We start from the raw sequence: 19,132 nt of genomic DNA, 5'->3' as shown, positions 1-19,132 counted from the left end.
TTGTAATGTTTTAATTGAAAATATAAAAACCAGAATGCGTAATTTAAAAAAAAGATTTTTTACATTCGAAAAGTTCATTGCTTTTTATACAGATCAAGTTTTAAAAATAATTCCTCAGAAAGATAGTCAAACCGCGTACGTACTCGCTGTCTTAAACACTCCCCCTCCCCTTGTACGCATTTGTGCGTTTTTTGGTAACCCCCCCTCCCCCCATACCTGCGTACGTACTTTATGGATGCTCCCTTATATATATATATATATATATATATATATAAAGAATTTTTTTTTTTTTCAAAAACAGTTTTTAGTTTACTAAACAAATCAGGTATATGTGAAGCCTAGCATAATAAATTTATTGCTGCTCTAGGAAAATACTACATTTTTTTAATTGTAATTATAAAGTTTTTGTTGCCAAATAGAAATTAAAGATTAACCAGTAATTTTTCTGTGAACTTTTCAAGGCTTATACTTTTAGAGTATTATCCCACCCAGCAAACATGCTTTCAGCAGACCGTGATACGTAAAGCCGCCGCCGGTATGCCACTGCTGGCCCACTGTGATGCCTAATGCGGATTGCCGCTGCTGGCTAACCGATGATGGACCGTTATCTCGTTTTGTGTTGGCTTACCGCCTTTGGCTGAAAAACGGCAAAACGCTTCGTTGTGGATACGTTTTTAAATCGGCCTGCCAGCTTCGGTAAACACATGGCGATACATTACAGTTTTGCCAACACAAATCCAGAGTTAGCTTTTGGATAGCGGTAAGCTGTCGTTATAACACCAAAAACAGGCAGTTCAATTGAAATGCCTGCTTTTGGTGAGACTTAGATTGATCGATGTTTAAATTGTGACTGTTTTATAAAAAATTCACTGATTATAACTTATTAGTGTTTAAATATATGCTCAAAATTGTTATTACATTTATTTTTTAACAATAGTTTACTTGATATTTATAACTCTGATAAAATTATATACTAAGTAAAACAGTAAGTATTAAATAAATAAGTTGTAAAAAAAATCAAATTAGTTTTTAGTCTTAAAATATAAATTATATATATAAATTTATATTGAATCTATATCCATACTTTATATTATAAAATATAGCTAAAATTATTGCTTATAAATATTAAAAGTTATATGATTTTAACATTCTTATAATTTTATAGCTATACTTATAGCTATACTTATAGCAATACTTTATAATATTAAGTTTAGATATTGATATAAAGTACGGATATAGATTCAATATATATTTATAAGACTCAAAATTAAAAAGACTAATTATATATATATATATATATATACAGTCAGTCACAAAGGTTTTCGTACACCTTACAATTTAGAGAAAACACTTAATAAAAACCATTTTAAATGCAAAAAAATAATTTTATATCAAAGTAACAAGAATATATTGTACAAGAAATAAAAAATAATTAACTAAATAAAAATATTTAACTAAATAAGAATATTTATTTGTAAAACTGAAAAAGTTTAATTTTTGAATTTATAATGTCACAAAAGTTTTCCTACTCTAAATAAAACTTGTAAAAAAAACAAGAATATGAAAAATTAAAAAATCTTTATTATTTTGTTGAGCATCCATTGGCATTTACACAAGCTTTTAATCTTCTGTTCATCAGTGACTCTAATTTTTTGGTATAAGAAGACGGAATTTTATTCCATTCTTCTAGTAAGATATTTTTTAGCATATTAACATTATTCTGTTTCCTGCTTGTCTGTCTAAATAATCCCACACATTCTCTATTTGGTTAAAGTCTGGTGATTGGGGAGGTGAATGCAGTTGTTTTGGAATATTGTAGAGCAACCATGATTTTACAACATAAGCAGTGTGTTTTGGATCTTGATCCTGTTGAAATATCCAATTATTTCCTAACTTTAATTTAGCAGCATCTGATTTCAAATTATTTTTTATAATGTCCAAATATACCCAGCGATTTATATTATATGTATTTTTTAATATATACCAGCTTTAGTAAATAAAACAATTTATGTAAATTTATATAAGTTTCAATAATAAGCTTTTGGACAAAATAGCCAAGAAAAAACTGATGCCTACATCAAGTTTTCCAATGCCATTAAATAAAGAGGCATATTTTAGTTCAGAAGATGAATAACATTTTTAAATAAAATAAACATCTTTATTTACAAATTTGTTATCTTTATTTACAAATTTTTTATCTTTATTTACAAAGTTGTTGTCTTTATTTACAAATTTGTTATCTTTATTTTACAATATTTAATATATTTTTAAATATTTTATATTTTAAACTCACTGGAGTAAAGTATTTGTGCAATAAATATTACTGTTTCCATGTTTTTCATTTTCATTCCCTTTTACTGTAACCTCTTGTATATGAGATTGTTAATGAGAATTTAAATTGATCGGGATATTAAATGTTACCAGTGAATAAAGTAAGATTTTATTATTTTAATGTTATTTGTTTCAATGTTGTTTTTGAAAGAAATCCAAAATATAAGTTCTGGAGTCTGTCTACTGTTTGAAAAAATTATATACTTATTTACTAAACCATTTTATTTCATTCAACTATTTGGCTTTCTTTATATTTTTTCAAGGTATTTTCATAGTATATTATATTGTGCTATGTTTTTGTTTGCATGGTGAAAACTATGTTCAATGTGCAAAGTATATTTTAGTTCATCAAATTATATTTTTATTGATGTGTTCTGTCTTTGATTCATTCTTTTTCAGATCTGCACTTGTGTCTTAGGCCTATTGTTTGAAAAAGGTTCACCATTGCCCTTAAGTTGCTGTGGGTTTTACAGTTTGATTTCCAACCTGGCATATAAGTATATCATTTTTAAATACTATTTTATTTGTTAACTTAAAATTAAAAGTAAAGATAATTTTTTTTAATGAAATAACAATTTTTTTTTTATTGTTCATTAGCCCCTCTAGCGTATTGATAGGAATTGGTATACCAGGTAGAGTATTTAAGGTTACTGTATATGAAGTTTTATTTTTAAAAAAAGGCACGCAATATGACTTTACTTTTATATAGTTTTTTTTAAAGATGTTTCCTTAGTTAAGACAATGTAGCAATATAATTAAGCAATGTTTTTGTTGTTTTTATGTTTTAAATTATGCTTAAATAATAAAATTAAATTTATATTTATTCAATGTAGATAAACTTAGTATCTGGAGTTATTTGTCAATAACTGATGATCAGACTATTTTAAACAAAAACGTTTTTAAGGGCTGAGAAGGTAAGTTTATTATCTTTGTTGTAATAGCTCTAAACTTAACTGTTTCAATATTTTCATTATATATCATTGTCTGCTTTCAGGTAAAAGTTAGAAGTCTGCAGACTGCAACGTAAATCGATTTTCAACATATTATGGCTTTCCGAGTATATTTAGTTTTCGATTGAAATGAGAATAAACTAAACTTAAAGATGTGTTTAAAATTAACTATTTATTTTATATTTTATACTTTAAACGTTCGCTAAATGCAAGTTAAGCAATAATCTATAGATAAAAATATTTTATATATTCTGTTTTAAATTAAAAAAAAAATATTGTGACTTTAATATTCATATTGTAATTGAAAGTTGCAACCTTAAAATGATTTTTATTATAACTTCTGATTATTCTTTTTGTTCACCGAGCTTAAGCGTTGCCACGTATGACCTAATGATTTACAGTTGGGGTTAGTGTTTTTTGGTGCAAGGAGAATTTTAGTATGATAAATTCGTATTTAATGGCTATATACCTATGCACAAAGTCAAAAGGTATTTGATGTGCCTTCCAGGCATCGGCAGGATTTGCCATTCTTTTATGAGTAAAAATTGCGCTGAAAGATATACACAATTTTGCTAACGATAAGTGCGTTCTATTCAAACAAAAACACAAAAATAATATGTATATCAATGCATTCAAATCTTAGTGAAAACTTATTATAGGTCCTATGCTATTCCGCTATCGCTTTATCATCGGTTTGCCGCTGACGGACCGTTGTTCAAAAGTTGTCGATTTGCCGCCATCGGTCCGCTGCCGAACCGCCTGCAGCTTTCCGCTAATCGTATTTACATCGGTCCGTTAGCGGAAAGCTGCAGGCGGTTCGGCAGCGGACCGATGGCGGCAAATCGACAACTTTTGAACAACGGTCCGTCAGCGGCAAACCGATGATAAAGCGATAGCGGAATAGCATAGGACCTATAATAAGTTTTCACTAAGATTTGAATGCATTGATATACATATAAAATTTTGTATATCTTTCAGCGCAATTTTTACTCATAAAAGAATGGCAAATCCTGCCGATGCCTGGAAGGCACATCAAATACCTTTTGACTTTGTGCATAGGTATATAGCCATTAAATACGAATTTATCATACTAAAATTCTCCTTGCACCAAAAAACACTAACCCCAACTGTAAATCATTAGGTCATACGTGGCAACGCTTAAGCTCGGTGAACAAAAAGAATAATCAGAAGTTATAATAAAAATCATTTTAAGGTTGCAACTTTCAATTACAATATGAATATTAAAGTCACAATATTTTTTTTTTAATTTAAAACAGAATATATAAAATATTTTTATCTATAGATTATTGCTTAACTTGCATTTAGCGAACGTTTAAAGTATAAAATATAAAATAAATAGTTAATTTTAAACACATCTTTAAGTTTAGTTTATTCTCATTTCAATCGAAAACTAAATATACTCGGAAAGCCATAATATGTTGAAAATCGATTTACGTTGCAGTCTGCAGACTTCTAACTTTTACCTGAAAGCAGACAATGATATATAATGAAAATATTGAAACAGTTAAGTTTAGAGCTATTACAACAAAGATAATAAACTTACCTTCTCAGCCCTTAAAAACGTTTTTGTTTAAAATAGTCTGATCATCAGTTATTGACAAATAACTCCAGATACTAAGTTTATCTACATTGAATAAATATAAATTTAATTTTATTATTTAAGCATAATTTAAAACATAAAAACAACAAAAACATTGCTTAATTATATTGCTACATTGTCTTAACTAAGGAAACATCTTTAAAAAAAACTATATAAAAGTAAAGTCATATTGCGTGCCTTTTTTTAAAAATAAAACTTCATATACAGTAACCTTAAATACTCTACCTGGTATACCGATTCCTACCAATACGCTTGAGGGGCTAATGAACAATAAAAAAAAATTGTTATTTCATTAAAAAAAATTATCTTTACTTTTAATTTTAAGTTAACAAATAAAATAGTATTTAAAAATGATATACTTATATGCCAGGTTGGAAATCAAACTGTGAAACCCACAGCAACTTAAGGGCAATGGTGAACCTTTTTCAAACCATAGGCCTAAGACACAAGTGCAGATCTGAAAGAGAAAGAATCAGAGACAGAACACATCAATAAAAATATAATTTGATGAACTAGAATATAGTTTGCACATAAGTTATAATCAGTGAATTTTTTATAAAACAGTCACAATATAAACATCGATCAATCTAAGTCTCATCAAAAGCAGGCATTTCAGTTGAAATGCCTGCTTTTGGTGTTAAAACGACAGCTTACCGCTATCCGAAAGCCAACTCTGGATTTGTGTTGGCAAAACTGTAATGTATCGCCATGTGTTTACCGAAGCTGGCATGCCGATTTAAAAACGTATCCACAACGAAGTGTTTTGCCGTTTTTCAGCCAACGGCGGTAAGCCAACACAAAACGAGATAACGGTCCATCATCGGTTAGCCAGCAGCGGCAATCCGCATTAGGCATCATAGTGGGCCTGCAGCGGCATACCGGCGGCGGCTTTACGCATCACGGTCCGCTGACAGCATATTTGCTGGGATGTTGCAACTTACCCCGTTCACTGTTACAACTTGCCCCGATGCGGGGTAAGTTGCAACATCTTTTTTTTCATTTTTGTTTCACTATTGCGGAATAACTAAGTTTTATATTACATTTATCAATGTTGGATTAATATGTCACTAAGATCTATTTTATAACCCTAAAAAAAAAATTTCAAAAGTGTTAAAGTTTAAGGAGATAAATGCAGTTTTTAAAATTTTGTTGCAACTAGCCCCGGTCTCCCGTACTTTCATTCTTCCCGATATTTTTTTCGGGAAAGACGGGCTGAAATTTCTTTCTAAATTTCGTAATGGTGAACGTGTATGAATAAGTTGTACATCTTTCCAATATTCTAACTCCTAGTTTTTTGCTGAAAGAAGTAAAAAAACACAGATGATGAATTAGTGATCCAAATATCGTTAATTAATGATCTTATTTACTAGTTATCAATTTTAACGTGATAACATGTACAATACAAAGATGCTTCTGTAAATGTTTTTACTTGAAGAAGTTATTGTAGTTGAAATTAATTGCAATTCTGGTGTTGGTTGCAAATGTTTCAAGTTTTATTTAACAAATGTATCCAATCAAAAGCCTGTTCTAATGAGTGTTAGTATTAGCTCCTTCTTCAAATCGTTTTTAATATTTGCAAAATTAGTTATATTTTGAAAAAACTGGCAGTTAATAATATTTTGCAGAAATAGGTTTTCAACAGCGATTTTAAGAAACTTAACGATAATTTGACCGATTTAGTTATCACTTTCACTACTTCGTGACGTAGTCCAATTGCTAAGTAGTTAATAAGAAGTTGAAAATTACGTAAAAAAAAAAAACACGAGAGAGTAAGAGAAAGTACAAGAAGAGAAATTTGAAAGTTATAGTAAGTATCCAGGTGGATTAATAGTAAATTCACGCAGCATCTGTATTGATGTTTTTAAAGGTTAAACATGAATACAGACATGTGTAAATTCGTACAGCACTAAACTTCCCGAAAAAAAATCTGGTCTGCATGACCAAAAATCTTGTCAATCAGATAGTTAATAGTAGGCACTTCAATTTTAATTTTATTGCATTCAAAATGTTAATCTTGTTTTAAAATGGGTTTAACCAACTTTGTAGCACTTCTGGTTGTCAAGAAATTTGCATTTTTATACTACCTAGTTTGACATTTTTTTAGACAAAAAAATGCGTTTTTTTATTTTAGTTTTTCTATTAACACGGACTGTAAGGAAGAAGAGGACGGGATTTAGCAGGTTTTAACTTAAATTTAAAAATTAAGCTGAATAACCCGAATATTAGCAAAAAACTTAATCATTTTACTTTTCGTAAAACGTTTTACTATGGCATAATAGATTAAAAAAATCGGTCTAAATTTAATCTAAGATAGTCTTCTTTATATATAAAAAACTTCGCAAACTTTGTCTACGGAATTTGTCACGTGACTGAAGTGCCTATTAATAGAAAGAAAAAAGAAAATGTTTGCGCGCAGCTCTTAGTGCGATCTCAAGCTAATTTTTAAAATTTATCTAAAAAAAAAAAAATGCGTATTAATATTTTTATAATATTATTATATACTATATAATTACCTCATATAATACTATATAATTACCTCATATGTTATATAACTTTTAACATTATTAAACATTTCCAAACCTTTTAACTCTTTTTTTTTAATTTAAGATAAATTTTACTTAACCATAAAATGTATATCAATATTCTCATTATCATTAGATTTACATAAAAACATGAGTCAATATAATATCAAAGAAAATATTAAAAATGTAAATCAAGAAAAAATAGGGGATGTAGAGGTAGAATGCCTCATTTGTTCATTCTTAAAAATCATCAAATTTATTATTTAACTAGTTGGATACTTGTATCCATGTTAATACATCTGAAATAATATGGCTAAGTTGACAGTTTGATGTGCTGTTTGTTGTAGTTTTGATAGTTGTCTCTCTACTTTTTCAATGTTGCAACTCTACCGGAAACATTTTTTAATTGGTCAGGAGTATTTAAAACTTGATAGTGGAAATTCTGGTTTGTATAATATTTTTTTGAATTCAGCATATTGTAGAAGAATATCAAAGGATTTTGAGGAAACTCCTTCTGACAATGTATATTATTATGCATGATCTGTAGGAAACAGCATTTTTTTAAAGCATCCTTTCCCTCAAATCATATTTCGATAATGTAGTTTCAGTTAAACTGATAAAAAGTCGGTTGTAATTTTCAGTGTAAATTTGACTGACACGCTTTAAATAAGCCAAGTTTGATGAACTCTCTTATCTTGTACAAAAAAACAAACAAAAAAAAACAAACAAAAAAAAAATAAAATAAAAAAAGTAAAAAAAATTTTCCTTTTCAAATTATATACTTAATACAACTATTTAAATTGCGATGTTACCTAAAGAAAATAAAACTTTAGGCGCCAAATTTCAATAGCGACATAAAATATGCCGCGAAATATAACTTCCTTCTGGTAGCCAATAAATATCTTATTTTAGTATCTCTTGTTTTTATAGATTCTAATTCAAATCCAATACATCAACAAGCAATCCTATTAACAATAGTAGATTTAGATGAAATTAACAGTAAAGTAGATTAAAAGAAAAAAAAATTCAAAACAAATACTGTTTCCTATAATTTACACCTTAAAGGTGAAAAACATTTTTATGCAGAAGAATTACATGAGTGAATTACAGAAATGATAAACTACAAAGTAAAATATAATTATTCTAAGAAACGATTTTAAAATGGATTATAAGCTATATGCTAAAATGGCAGAATATGTACTACCACGAGTGAATAAATAAGCGTTTGGCGCTTAAGACTAGCCAACAAAAAAGTTCTATAACACCTTAAAAACTAGGAAATGTAGATTAAAGCAGGTAAAATTTAAACGTAAAATTTTACTATTTCTTAAAGCACTTTGAAAAAAGATTAACAGTTATAACTCTAAACTTGAGATAGGAAGCGCCGCCCCTCTGAACTTGATCTTAAACAGTGGAGTTGTTGGTTTTATTGACTCGAGTTAAAGTTTCACTGAACGATGAATGAACCGAACTAAAATTTACAAAAAAAAAATTATTAAAAGCATATAAAAAATGACATTAAACCGGTAGTCAGCTTCCAAGCTAAAAAAATTTATCTTCAAAAAGCTAAAACAGAATTACATTTCATTCATCTCCATGTAGTCGGGTTCTTCTTGCGGAACATTCAAATAAGGATTATTATTAGCTGGTCTGAACTTATATCTAAAAACGCATTTAAACAGAAAATAACTAAATGACAAAAATCACACCATGATTTTAATTCAAATAGAATTACTCATTTGTCAATTTTTTTTTGGTAATGCGTTTTACAAGTAATGAGGTGCCAAAGTAATTAACTCACCCAGTCATGCCGTAAAAAAGAAGAGTAGCTGTTTCGGTGAAGAACTATGTAAAGGAAAATATTTTTAAAAATCGAGCTTTTATCGTTATTTTAAATTATTTACAGTTGATAGTTTAAAACAAACCTCGTCCAACCATGTATATTGATACGGAACCGTTATCTATGAAACAAAAATTAAATTTACGATAATATCGCAGCTTTACAATAATTTAATTAAAAATGTGAACATAAATCAGAAAATATTTTACAAGCAAAATTTCATAGATTGACAAGCAAAATTTCATAGAATTGCAAACGATCGTTTCTATATTGTATCAGGTAACTATATATTTTTTTTTTTTATAGATAAAAACGCTTAAAATCATATTTATGGAGTCATAAAAATCGATATTTGGCATACAATCGGAATTCAGATTTTTTAAATCAAAACTAAAATAAAAAATTTGATTTTTTTTCCCAATCTAGAATATATTTATTTCAAAAAAATAGTTTTTTACAAATAACTTCTAACTTGAATAAAATATTTATTATATATAAGTAAAAAACCGATAACCAAATATGCTAACGGTTGTTCTTAAAAATATGTAGAAGTTTTTACATTTAATATCCCTTTATTGCTTTCTTCCTATCCTAAATTTTACTGCAAAAGCATTGGTATCTCTACATTCTTGCATCTTATTCAAAAATAATCCTGACTGTATTCACTAGGATTTAATATTGGAATGTTACATATGTCAATAAATCCCTGAACAATTTTGTATCTCTTTATCATTTCTTTCTTGTCTTTTGGCAAGTACAATAAAAAGTATAAAAAATGCTTTGAAATACTATTTCAAGATATATTTGACCAATCATGTCTGAAACAATTCCAAATAAATTCGAACTTGTGGTTAAATATTGATGTAGATAAAATAAACTTATATACAAAGTGAATCTGTGAACTTCATACTAACAGGTGTGATACCTGGTGTAGTTTAGATGTAAAGAATTAGAGGAAACCAACAAGATAGTATAACTGAGTCCTTGACGTGGAAAATTTGTTTCAGCTGTGCATTCTCAGAGGTAATATTCAATCACTAATACTCATTTAATCTAGGTGAAACTTATTCTTTTAAGAAATTTATTCCTTTTTTTTCTTGTTTGGTGTAAATTATAGCTTTTTGTAGAGCAATATCTCTTTTTTTACAGGGTAATTGCGCCAGTAAGACTGTTAATTTTAGATGCAGCTTCCACACAACTTTTTTACCATGCATCTGCAAAAACATACAATTACAGCGCCACAATGAGTGTATTTATCAAAAATTTTAAATTCTATATTTTTTCAGTAAGAAGTTAACAAAGTCACACTACATAAAATTAACCAGTTCAGCAGCCTTGACTTCTCCTAACATGAAAGTATAACATAATATCTTTGTTATTAAATTTCTTCTGTTATCAACTGCAGTTGAACACGAATTTTAAAGGATGTTAAAAGAATGATAATTATACTCACCTTTATCAAGTAAACAATTATACGTGTGAAGTAAATATAGCAAACAATCTAAAACAAAGATCATACTTTTAGTTGCCTATTAATATGATGATGATGATGATGATAATAATAATAATAATAATAATAATAATAATAATAATAATAATAATAATAATAATAATAATAATAATAATAATAATAATAATAATAATAATAATAATAGTAATAATAATAATAATAATAATAATAATAATAATAATAATAATAATAATAATAATAATAATAATAGTAGTAATAATAATAATAATAATAATAATAATAATAATAATAATAATAATAATAATAATAATAATAATAATAATAATAATAATAATAATAATAATAATAATTGTAATAATGATAATAATAATAATAATAATAATTGTAATAATGATAATAATAGTAATAAAAATGATAATAACCTGAAAAATGTTTAAAGACTATATTAGGAAATTAAGAAGGAAAATATGTTACCATAACATAAAAATGACGAAATAGCTTCAACTTTTGAAGACTGATTGCAGCTATAAGAATGAGTAGAGATAAAGGATGGCAGTTTCACAACAGTAAAATTAAGCAAAGCATAATCATTTGAGTTATGTTAAAGGTTTTTCCTTTAAAAACGCTCCCATTATTGAAAATAAATGGTATTTTTGTTATCTCCATAATTTTTTATATTTTATAATAAACATATACAGCATTCAAGATTATTAAAAGATTGAAAAAATAGTAGAAAAATGGTAATATTTCTAGAGTCTTACATAAATTAATTGTATTACATAAATTTGCAAGGCTAGTGTATATGTGATTTGATATGAAATCGATGGCTTTTGGCAAATAACATGATTATGGTAAATTATAAATCCTTTCACTTTTTTACTCAAATTCAACAAATTTAAATGTGAACTTTGATGAATGATCTGTGTAAAACTAAAATATAGCACTCATGCATATTCTTAGATAATACAGGCAAGGTAATTGTAAATCTAAAACTTTTACAAATCAATAAATAACGCCAAAAGTTTACTACTTTATTTCTATTCTTTTGACTTTTTTGATTTTTTCTTCTACTGATGCATTAACTGGTGCATAATCAAAAAGAATCAGGAAGTTTTTGGTTTTCTAAAACTCAGAAGTTGGGAGTTCATCTTCTGAACTCCCTGCAGAAAACAAAGATTAGGAAATTTTCCATCCAATCAGAACTGAGATATCAACTCACTTAGTGAAACTCTAAGATTTAACTTCGGATTCAAAACTTGAAAAAAACAGTTTTTAAAATTGTTGGCTCTTCAGAAATAAATCACATAATATAGATTAGAGCCTAAATAAACCTCATAAAACAATCCATTTTTTGGAGATGCCATTGAACTACCATTTTTTATCTTGAATATTCAAGACACTGATCTCAAAATATAACTGGATAGCGTATACGAAAAATTTTTGGCAGCGGAATTAAGGAATGGTGATATGAAAATTAAGAAACTGATGATAATCAAGTTTTATATCTTGAGCTCAAATATTGATAAATATATAATTTTCTAATAAAAATCTAGTTTTTTTGTTTAATATAAATTTTTTTCATAAAAATAACAGAATATTACATATTTATATAAATTTCAAATATAAATATTTTTTTATTCAACAAAACATATTCTTACAATAAGTTGCTCTATATTAACTTTCTGTTTTTCGTTTTTTAGAATAAATATAATAATATAAAAATTCTCAGTAAAACTAAGTACAAATTTTAATTTAAATTTGCTTAAATTTAGTTTGTTTAATAAAAGTAAAGAAAAAGTATTTGTTTGCTTGTGCAGAAATCTCAAGTTTCAAATAGTTAGCATTTGTTATATAATTTATGTACCTTTTAGTTCTTTACTACCCAATGCTGTGTGCTAGAAGGTTAATAACACAACAGCATGGTAGGCAGCTGATTTTACTTTTAAGATAAAATGTTTTTTAGGCATTAGTTCATCAGAAAGGCACTAAAAAATTATAAATGCTGCATGAACTATTAGCTGAGCGCTGTGATTACACACAACTCAGAGGTTCCTTCTAGAGTTATTATATATATATATAGGGTAAAGTAGGGTAATTTCGGCAGGGAGATAATTTCGGCACCCCTTCAAAAAACACCTAAAAATATTTATTTATTGGAATAATTAAATCATAGTTGGGTATTGTAGCAAGATAAACAATTTTCCTAAAAATATTGCTTTAAACTTTTATTTTTACATTATAGGTGCATTAATTTATGATTATTAGCTTTTTCTTAACATTTTTACCTATTTGAAAATGTTGGATAAATGATTTTTTCTCGAAAATTTTTACCAAAAGTTGTTATTTATTTTATTCAAAAATATAAACTGAATAAAATGTGAGCAGCAATAAGATAAAAATCAAAGTATGTTACAAGATATAAAAGTTTCTCCAAGGACTGCTCTAAGGAGATAATTTCGGCTTATTAATAGTTTTTAATTTCGGCTTATTAATAGTTTTTAATTTCGGCAGTGCCGAATTTGCCGACCTGTGCTTTCTCTGAAACCAAAATGTAAATAACCGTTTGAAATATTATGTATAGAAGAAGTTGATTTTAGTAATTCAGATAGTAATAAGATAATAACGAGTTAGGAAAAACTTGAATTCGTTAGTGTCTCTGTGAAACTTAATAAAATAATAGTTCCCCACCATATAAATTAAATTTATGTCATACAATAAATTAATAGTTCATTAATTATATATATATATATATATATATATATATATATATATATATATATATATATATATATATATATATATATATATATATATATATATATATATATATATATATATATATATATATATATATATATATATATATATTATTGTGTGTTAGCATTATATAATGGATTCAAAACGTGTAAAATATGGTAATTGGTCAAATGAATCATTAAAACTAGCAGTAAATGCAGTTTTAGTTGATGGATGCTCGAAATATTCTGCTGCTAAACAATATAAAATACCAAGGCAAACGCTACATGACTATATAAAACGAGTTTCTGTTGATAATTGTGTTAAAAAGTTAAGAGCAGGGCACCCAATAACACTCTCAGCTTTTCAAGAAAAAGAACTTGTTGAAGTTCTTCTGACTATGTCACAGAGATTATTTGGTCTGTCTCCAAAAGATGTAAAACAAATGGTATTCCAGTTTTGTGAAGAAAATGGGATTATTCATAAGTTTAATTGTGCAACTAAGTCAGCAGGAAAAGAATGGTTTAGGGGTTTTTTGAAACGTCATAATAAACTCTCTGTAAGAGTTGCTGAATCAACGTCATTGCATCGAGCCATTGGTTTTAATAGAATAAAAGTTAATCGTTTTTATGATGAACTAGAAAAAATAATGTTTAATGCTGATGAAATGCAGATTATTCCACCAGCAAACTTATTCAACGTAGACGAATCTGGATTGTCTATATGCCATAAACCAGGAAAAGTTGTTGCCCTGAAGGGAAAACATAGTGTTGGTGGCTTAACAAGCTCTGAAAGAGGAAAAACAATCACAATAGTTTGTTGCCAATCAGCAAGCGGATTTTTTGTCCCTCCAATGTTGATTTATCCACGTATTCGAGTGAGACCTGAATTTTTAGATAAAGCCCCAATCGGTTCTATTTCTGGTGGCAGCAAAAATGGGTGGATAACAACTGATTTGTTTGAAAAATGGTTTGATCATTTTTTAAAAGCAGTCCAGCCACAGTCAAGAGACCAACCAGTTCTTCTAATTTTAGATGGACATTCAAGTCATAAAAAAAATCTTAGTGTTATTATAAAAGCTCGCAAGACAAATGTTATTATACTATCACTTCCGTCTCACTGCACGCACAAACTGCAACCACTTGATGTTTCATTTTTTAAAAGTCTCAAAATATTCTATGATCAAGAAGTTGGTACTTGGCTTCGTCACCATCCAGCTCGTCCTGTAACTGAATTAGAGGTTAGTGAATTATTTGGAATAGCTTATGGGAAAGCTGCAACTGTTCAAAATTGTCAGTCAGGGTTTAAAAAATGTGGAATATATCCATTTGATAGAAATGTGTTTACTGAAGAAGACTTTGCTGCAGCTAAGGCTACTGATCACTCGTATATTGTATCAAAAATTTCAAAACCAAATATTACCTCTGAAATGCACCCTACTCTCGACAATGGGTTAGACTCTGCTAAAGATTTAGATCATGTTGATTTTGTCACAGAATGTGTAATTGCTTCTCAAAAAGGTAAATCATTTTAAAAGATGTATTATTTTTACTATCTTCCACCATTTATTTAAAACACAAATGTAATTTTTTTAAAATCAAGCAAAATAATAACTTATCTGTTGTTTTATTAACCTAAAAAAAAGTTTCTTAAACAAATAGTTCAAATTTTTTATAATTTATATGTTGCCTAATTTTATTCACCTTTTTTAGTTAAATATTTTTATTTAGAATCTGCTTCACCAAACTCATCATTTACACTTCAGAAGTCATTAGAATTAGCCACCTCTGATGAAACCTCACAACCTCATGGTGTTACATTCGGATCACTAGCTGGACTTGACATTAAAAATAAAAAACGAACAGGTATAAAAAGGAGGGTAAATCATGCTGAAAAAATTACTGGATCACCATATAAATCTCAGCTAGAGGAATCTTTAACTTTGAAATATAAGAACAGGCAGCCACGTAAAAAGTGCATTAAAGAAAATATATCTACACATCAAAAGACGTGTTTGAGTAACCTTGATGCTAAAAGTGCAATTAATAAACAACTTTGTGCAATGTGTCAATACAGTTATGGGGATCCTGTCGATCCATACTTAAAGGATAATTGGGATAAATGCCATAAATGCTGTAGATGGTGGCATGAGACATGTGCTGCTATATGTGGTGTTTATGCTAAAAAAGTATTTACTTGTGATGACTGTATGAAACACTGATTCTTTAAGCTGTTTTTTAACTTTCTTAAATAAATCTCTTTTTATAAAGTTTTCTTTGTATTTTATTTTTTTATGTTTAACTATTGTAGTTATGTAAAATATTATTTTATGAACTACTTATGAGCTTATAAACATGAATTCTTATTTAAACAGAATTTAGAAATAATCATCGAAATCATAGAAATTAGTAATCATTTTATTTACAATTTTACTTTACAGGCACATTTTTCTAATAAGGTTTCTGTTTTGGGTGATGTATTCATACTTTACTAAAATAGGTGGTTCAAAAAATATGAATCTTTGCAATTGCAACGCCCTTAATTAAATGTCAATTAGGTGTAACAAATTCCATTTAAGAGACAATTACTTTATACAATGCAGATTTATAGCTGTTTATAATATTTTAATTATATTAATGCGTTTTCAACGAACATCTTAATTTTCTTAAGTATGCCGAATTTACCGTATCATTGTGCCGAAATTACCATACTAGGTCGCTAATTTCGTCATTTTTGAGTATTTTGTAAAACAAATTTTACATAAAACTTTGTAAGTTTGAAACAATTTTTTAACTATTACTTAATAGATATATCTGCAGGACATCGATATGCATGATTTTTTAACGTTATTAAAGCAACCATTGTCTATAAACAACAAAATAGCTTAATACGCCGAAATTACCCTACTTTACCCTATATATATATATATATATATATATATATATATATATATATATATATATATATATATATATATATATCATATCATATCATAAAAATATTTTTGATTGGTTTTTGAATAGGATAAGTTTTGTTAATTGCTTTCTAAGCTTTTTTCCAGTTATTTTGGCAGTTTGTTTTTTACCCAGGTGATAAAGATATATTTTTGCATAGTTTTCTGAAATAAGTTTAATCAGTGCAAATAAATGGTTATCAGTTATAGCTGAGTCAAATATATGAGAAGTTTGTTCATTAAATAGTTTTGAGTAATCAACTGATCTCAAAACAGCACTAGAAATGGCATTTTGAATTCCTATTTCATTTGGAAGGTTGCCATTTATTGAGGCAAGCGACCTTTGGAAACATCTTTCAGTTTCTTCGCATATGATAGCAACAATTTTGGTTGGTTTAACTAAACCTTCTCTGTCTTTGAATTTTAATAAACTGGTTTGTTCGAAATGATAAGAAAGTACTAATGCATTCCAACATTTAATGCAGATGGTTTATTGTAAATTTACGTATCATACATTTTTTGATAAGATACATAATGTTGATAATGTTTGATAACATACAAAATATGTTATCAAAACATTCCCTTAATGATTTGTTTTGAATAACAAGTTAAAAACAATTGACTCAAATATTGAGAGCTGAAATATTACAAAAAATAATATATAAGTAAAATAACATATATTAAAAAATAATATTTTGTACTTAATATTTTTATTAAATACTATATCCATTAATTACATATATGTATTAAATAATCCTAGAAGGAACCCCTGAGTTGTGTGTACTCACAGCACTCAGCTAATAGTTCATGCAGCATGTACATATCTGGTATCTTGCTACAAAAATTGAAAATATAAAATTTGTCAAAATTGTAAGTAGACACCACTGCTGCTTACGATACAGTCATATTATCAACCTTCTAGCACACTGCATTGGGTAACTAAGAACTAAAAGGTACATAGATTATACATAAATATCATTTAATCGTAAATTGCACTTAAAAAGTATATCGAATATTTTGTACCTTAGTATCTAAATAATTACTTTAATTGTATGATTTTTTTAGAAATCATTTCATTTCTTTAAAGTCATTAAAACTTTATTTCATAGTCTAGTTTTTCTTTCAAAACTCTATTTATTTTCTTTAATATTTCTGTAAAAAGCCTTATAAAATGTACATTGATCACCGCTAACAGCTCCGATCGCCGCCATCTTGGGAGGCCAATTTTGGCTTCAATTTTTTTTGAAAAAGGCAATTGAATATGCTATCCAGTTATATTTTGAGATCAGTGATTCAAGAGAACAAAAAATTGAATTAACTTGTTCATCAAGTTTTGGTGGTGTCAAAAGAAGATTAAATAAAACAGAACAACTTTTGCTCTTAAGTTGCTCTATTTTATTTAAACTAAGAATAATAGTATAAATAATTTTTGATTAAAAAGTGTGTTGTTCAGGATGGTAAAACGATAAATTTTCACATAAGTAAACAAACCGACATAATGGTATTGACTTTTTCTTAAAATATATATAGTTCAATTTTATAATACATCACTGACAAAAGAAACACAAAATTGTTTCTAATAAATAATTGCTTAAATAAAAAATAAAAATATATTGATACTCTGTTGACATTTTTTACTATGCAACTAAATATATTTTTCAAAAAGATAATATTTAAAATGAGAAAAAACAACTATTGTCAAAAAAATAACTGATCACAAATTTTGTTTCACAAGTTAAACTTGTTGAGTTGTAGGGAAAAGTGAGCCCTAAATTCCACTTGATACATGAGAGAAGTATAATGAAAAAACTTAAGACACTTTTTAAAAGAATTTTGCTTGCTGAGCACAAAAAAAGAAGAGGGAACAAATCCAGCATTGTTAATTTTGAAAAAAAAAATTTGATTCATTGTTTGATTTATCTGCACATAAATGTGAACTGCAAGTAGCTTAATGTAATGTAAATATAAATATAAAACATAGTAATAACTTTTTCCTCAAGTTTTGAATTTTTTAAAAATTATTTGTCACCTTAACTTTCTTTGAGAAAATATTTTGGAAAATTTATTCTTTTATATGTAAGTAATACTTAATAAATCAAAAACAACATTCCTGCAGACTGGTTAGATGTAATCTTAAAAACTGCAGAAAAAAACAAGGTATTTAACAATCTAGTTTTTAGACAATATTAAAATTTAGTTTTATTTTGTAATAGTACTCATTAAGTACTCCTCCTCTACTGGTACTTAATGTGGATTTACCAGCAGTATTGTAGGTTAACAGAATAAATGGGGTAAGCAATTTTTTAAATTTAACTCTTTTTAAATCTATTTCATTTTTGTTTGGTGTGATTAATCTTCTGATGACAATATTTACGATGATAGTGGTAAAAATATTGAAAACAGCTATGATCCAGAGTTTTATGAAGAAATGCCTATTTCATTAAATTACAAATCCTTGCCTAACTTTGCAAAAGTAGCAGTGCATTATGAAATTAGTAATAATGCTGCTGCTCATTTAGCTACAAAATTACTCATAAACTGTGACATACTAACAGTTATATTATTACAGAATATTATAACAGTTATATTATTACATAAAGTTGTTAATGAGAAGTTTTGAATGTGAGAACAACTTGTCATCGAACATAAAAAAGAGATTTTTCAATTAAAAGCTATTGGAGTTGATAATAAAAAAGATAAAGAAATGT

At 27.3% G+C, this 19,132-nt stretch overlaps 1 protein-coding gene and 2 long non-coding RNA genes across 10 annotated transcripts in view; 1 reads left to right on the top strand and 2 right to left on the bottom strand.

Moving 5' to 3' along the window:
* Positions 1-319: 319 nt before the first annotated feature.
* LOC149882976 (uncharacterized) lies at positions 320-3,535 on the top strand. Of its 5 annotated transcripts, none has more exons than XR_016444716.1 (5): positions 320-760; positions 2,731-2,828; positions 2,929-2,963; positions 3,165-3,245; positions 3,326-3,523. It is a non-coding gene; the product is annotated as an uncharacterized LOC149882976 (long non-coding RNA). The 5 variants fall into 5 exon arrangements; XR_016444715.1 differs by having other exon boundaries at positions 1,775-2,828; positions 3,326-3,522; XR_016444714.1 differs by lacking the exon at positions 320-760 and adding an exon at positions 1,210-1,689 and having other exon boundaries at positions 1,775-2,828.
* A 535-nt stretch (positions 3,536-4,070) lies between these two features.
* Positions 4,071-5,365, bottom strand: LOC149882975 (uncharacterized). Of its 2 annotated transcripts, none has more exons than XR_016456669.1 (4): positions 5,262-5,365; positions 5,128-5,162; positions 4,846-4,926; positions 4,071-4,193 (listed from the first exon to the last, which is right to left on the bottom strand). It is a non-coding gene; the product is annotated as an uncharacterized LOC149882975 (long non-coding RNA). The 2 variants fall into 2 exon arrangements; XR_016456668.1 differs by lacking the exon at positions 4,071-4,193 and adding an exon at positions 4,559-4,765.
* A 3,100-nt stretch (positions 5,366-8,465) lies between these two features.
* The window catches only part of LOC145182098 (protein GPR107-like), a 28,765-nt gene continuing 18,098 nt past the window's right edge, over positions 8,466-19,132 (bottom strand). For all 3 annotated transcript variants that reach the window (XM_090099942.1, XM_090099943.1, XM_090099944.1), the window contains exons 15-20: positions 11,210-11,259; positions 10,718-10,765; positions 9,350-9,385; positions 9,226-9,269; positions 9,006-9,086; positions 8,466-8,895 (exon numbers count right to left, since the gene is read on the bottom strand). In XM_090099942.1, the coding sequence (XP_089956068.1) occupies positions 8,829-8,895; positions 9,006-9,086; positions 9,226-9,269; positions 9,350-9,385; positions 10,718-10,765; positions 11,210-11,259 (326 nt within the window). In that variant the 3' untranslated portion in view covers positions 8,466-8,828. The remainder of the gene's footprint in view (positions 8,896-9,005; positions 9,087-9,225; positions 9,270-9,349; positions 9,386-10,717; positions 10,766-11,209; positions 11,260-19,132) is intronic.

The sequence above is a fragment of the Hydra viridissima genome, unplaced genomic scaffold (genome assembly GCF_058129835.1).
Source record: "Hydra viridissima isolate aposymbiotic clone 2 unplaced genomic scaffold, HvirCarnegie_v1 scaffold_10, whole genome shotgun sequence".
NCBI classification, from domain to species: domain Eukaryota; kingdom Metazoa; phylum Cnidaria; class Hydrozoa; order Anthoathecata; family Hydridae; genus Hydra; species Hydra viridissima.
The sequence above is the reverse complement of the archived record's forward strand: the minus strand, read 5'-3'. Positions and strand labels throughout refer to the sequence as shown.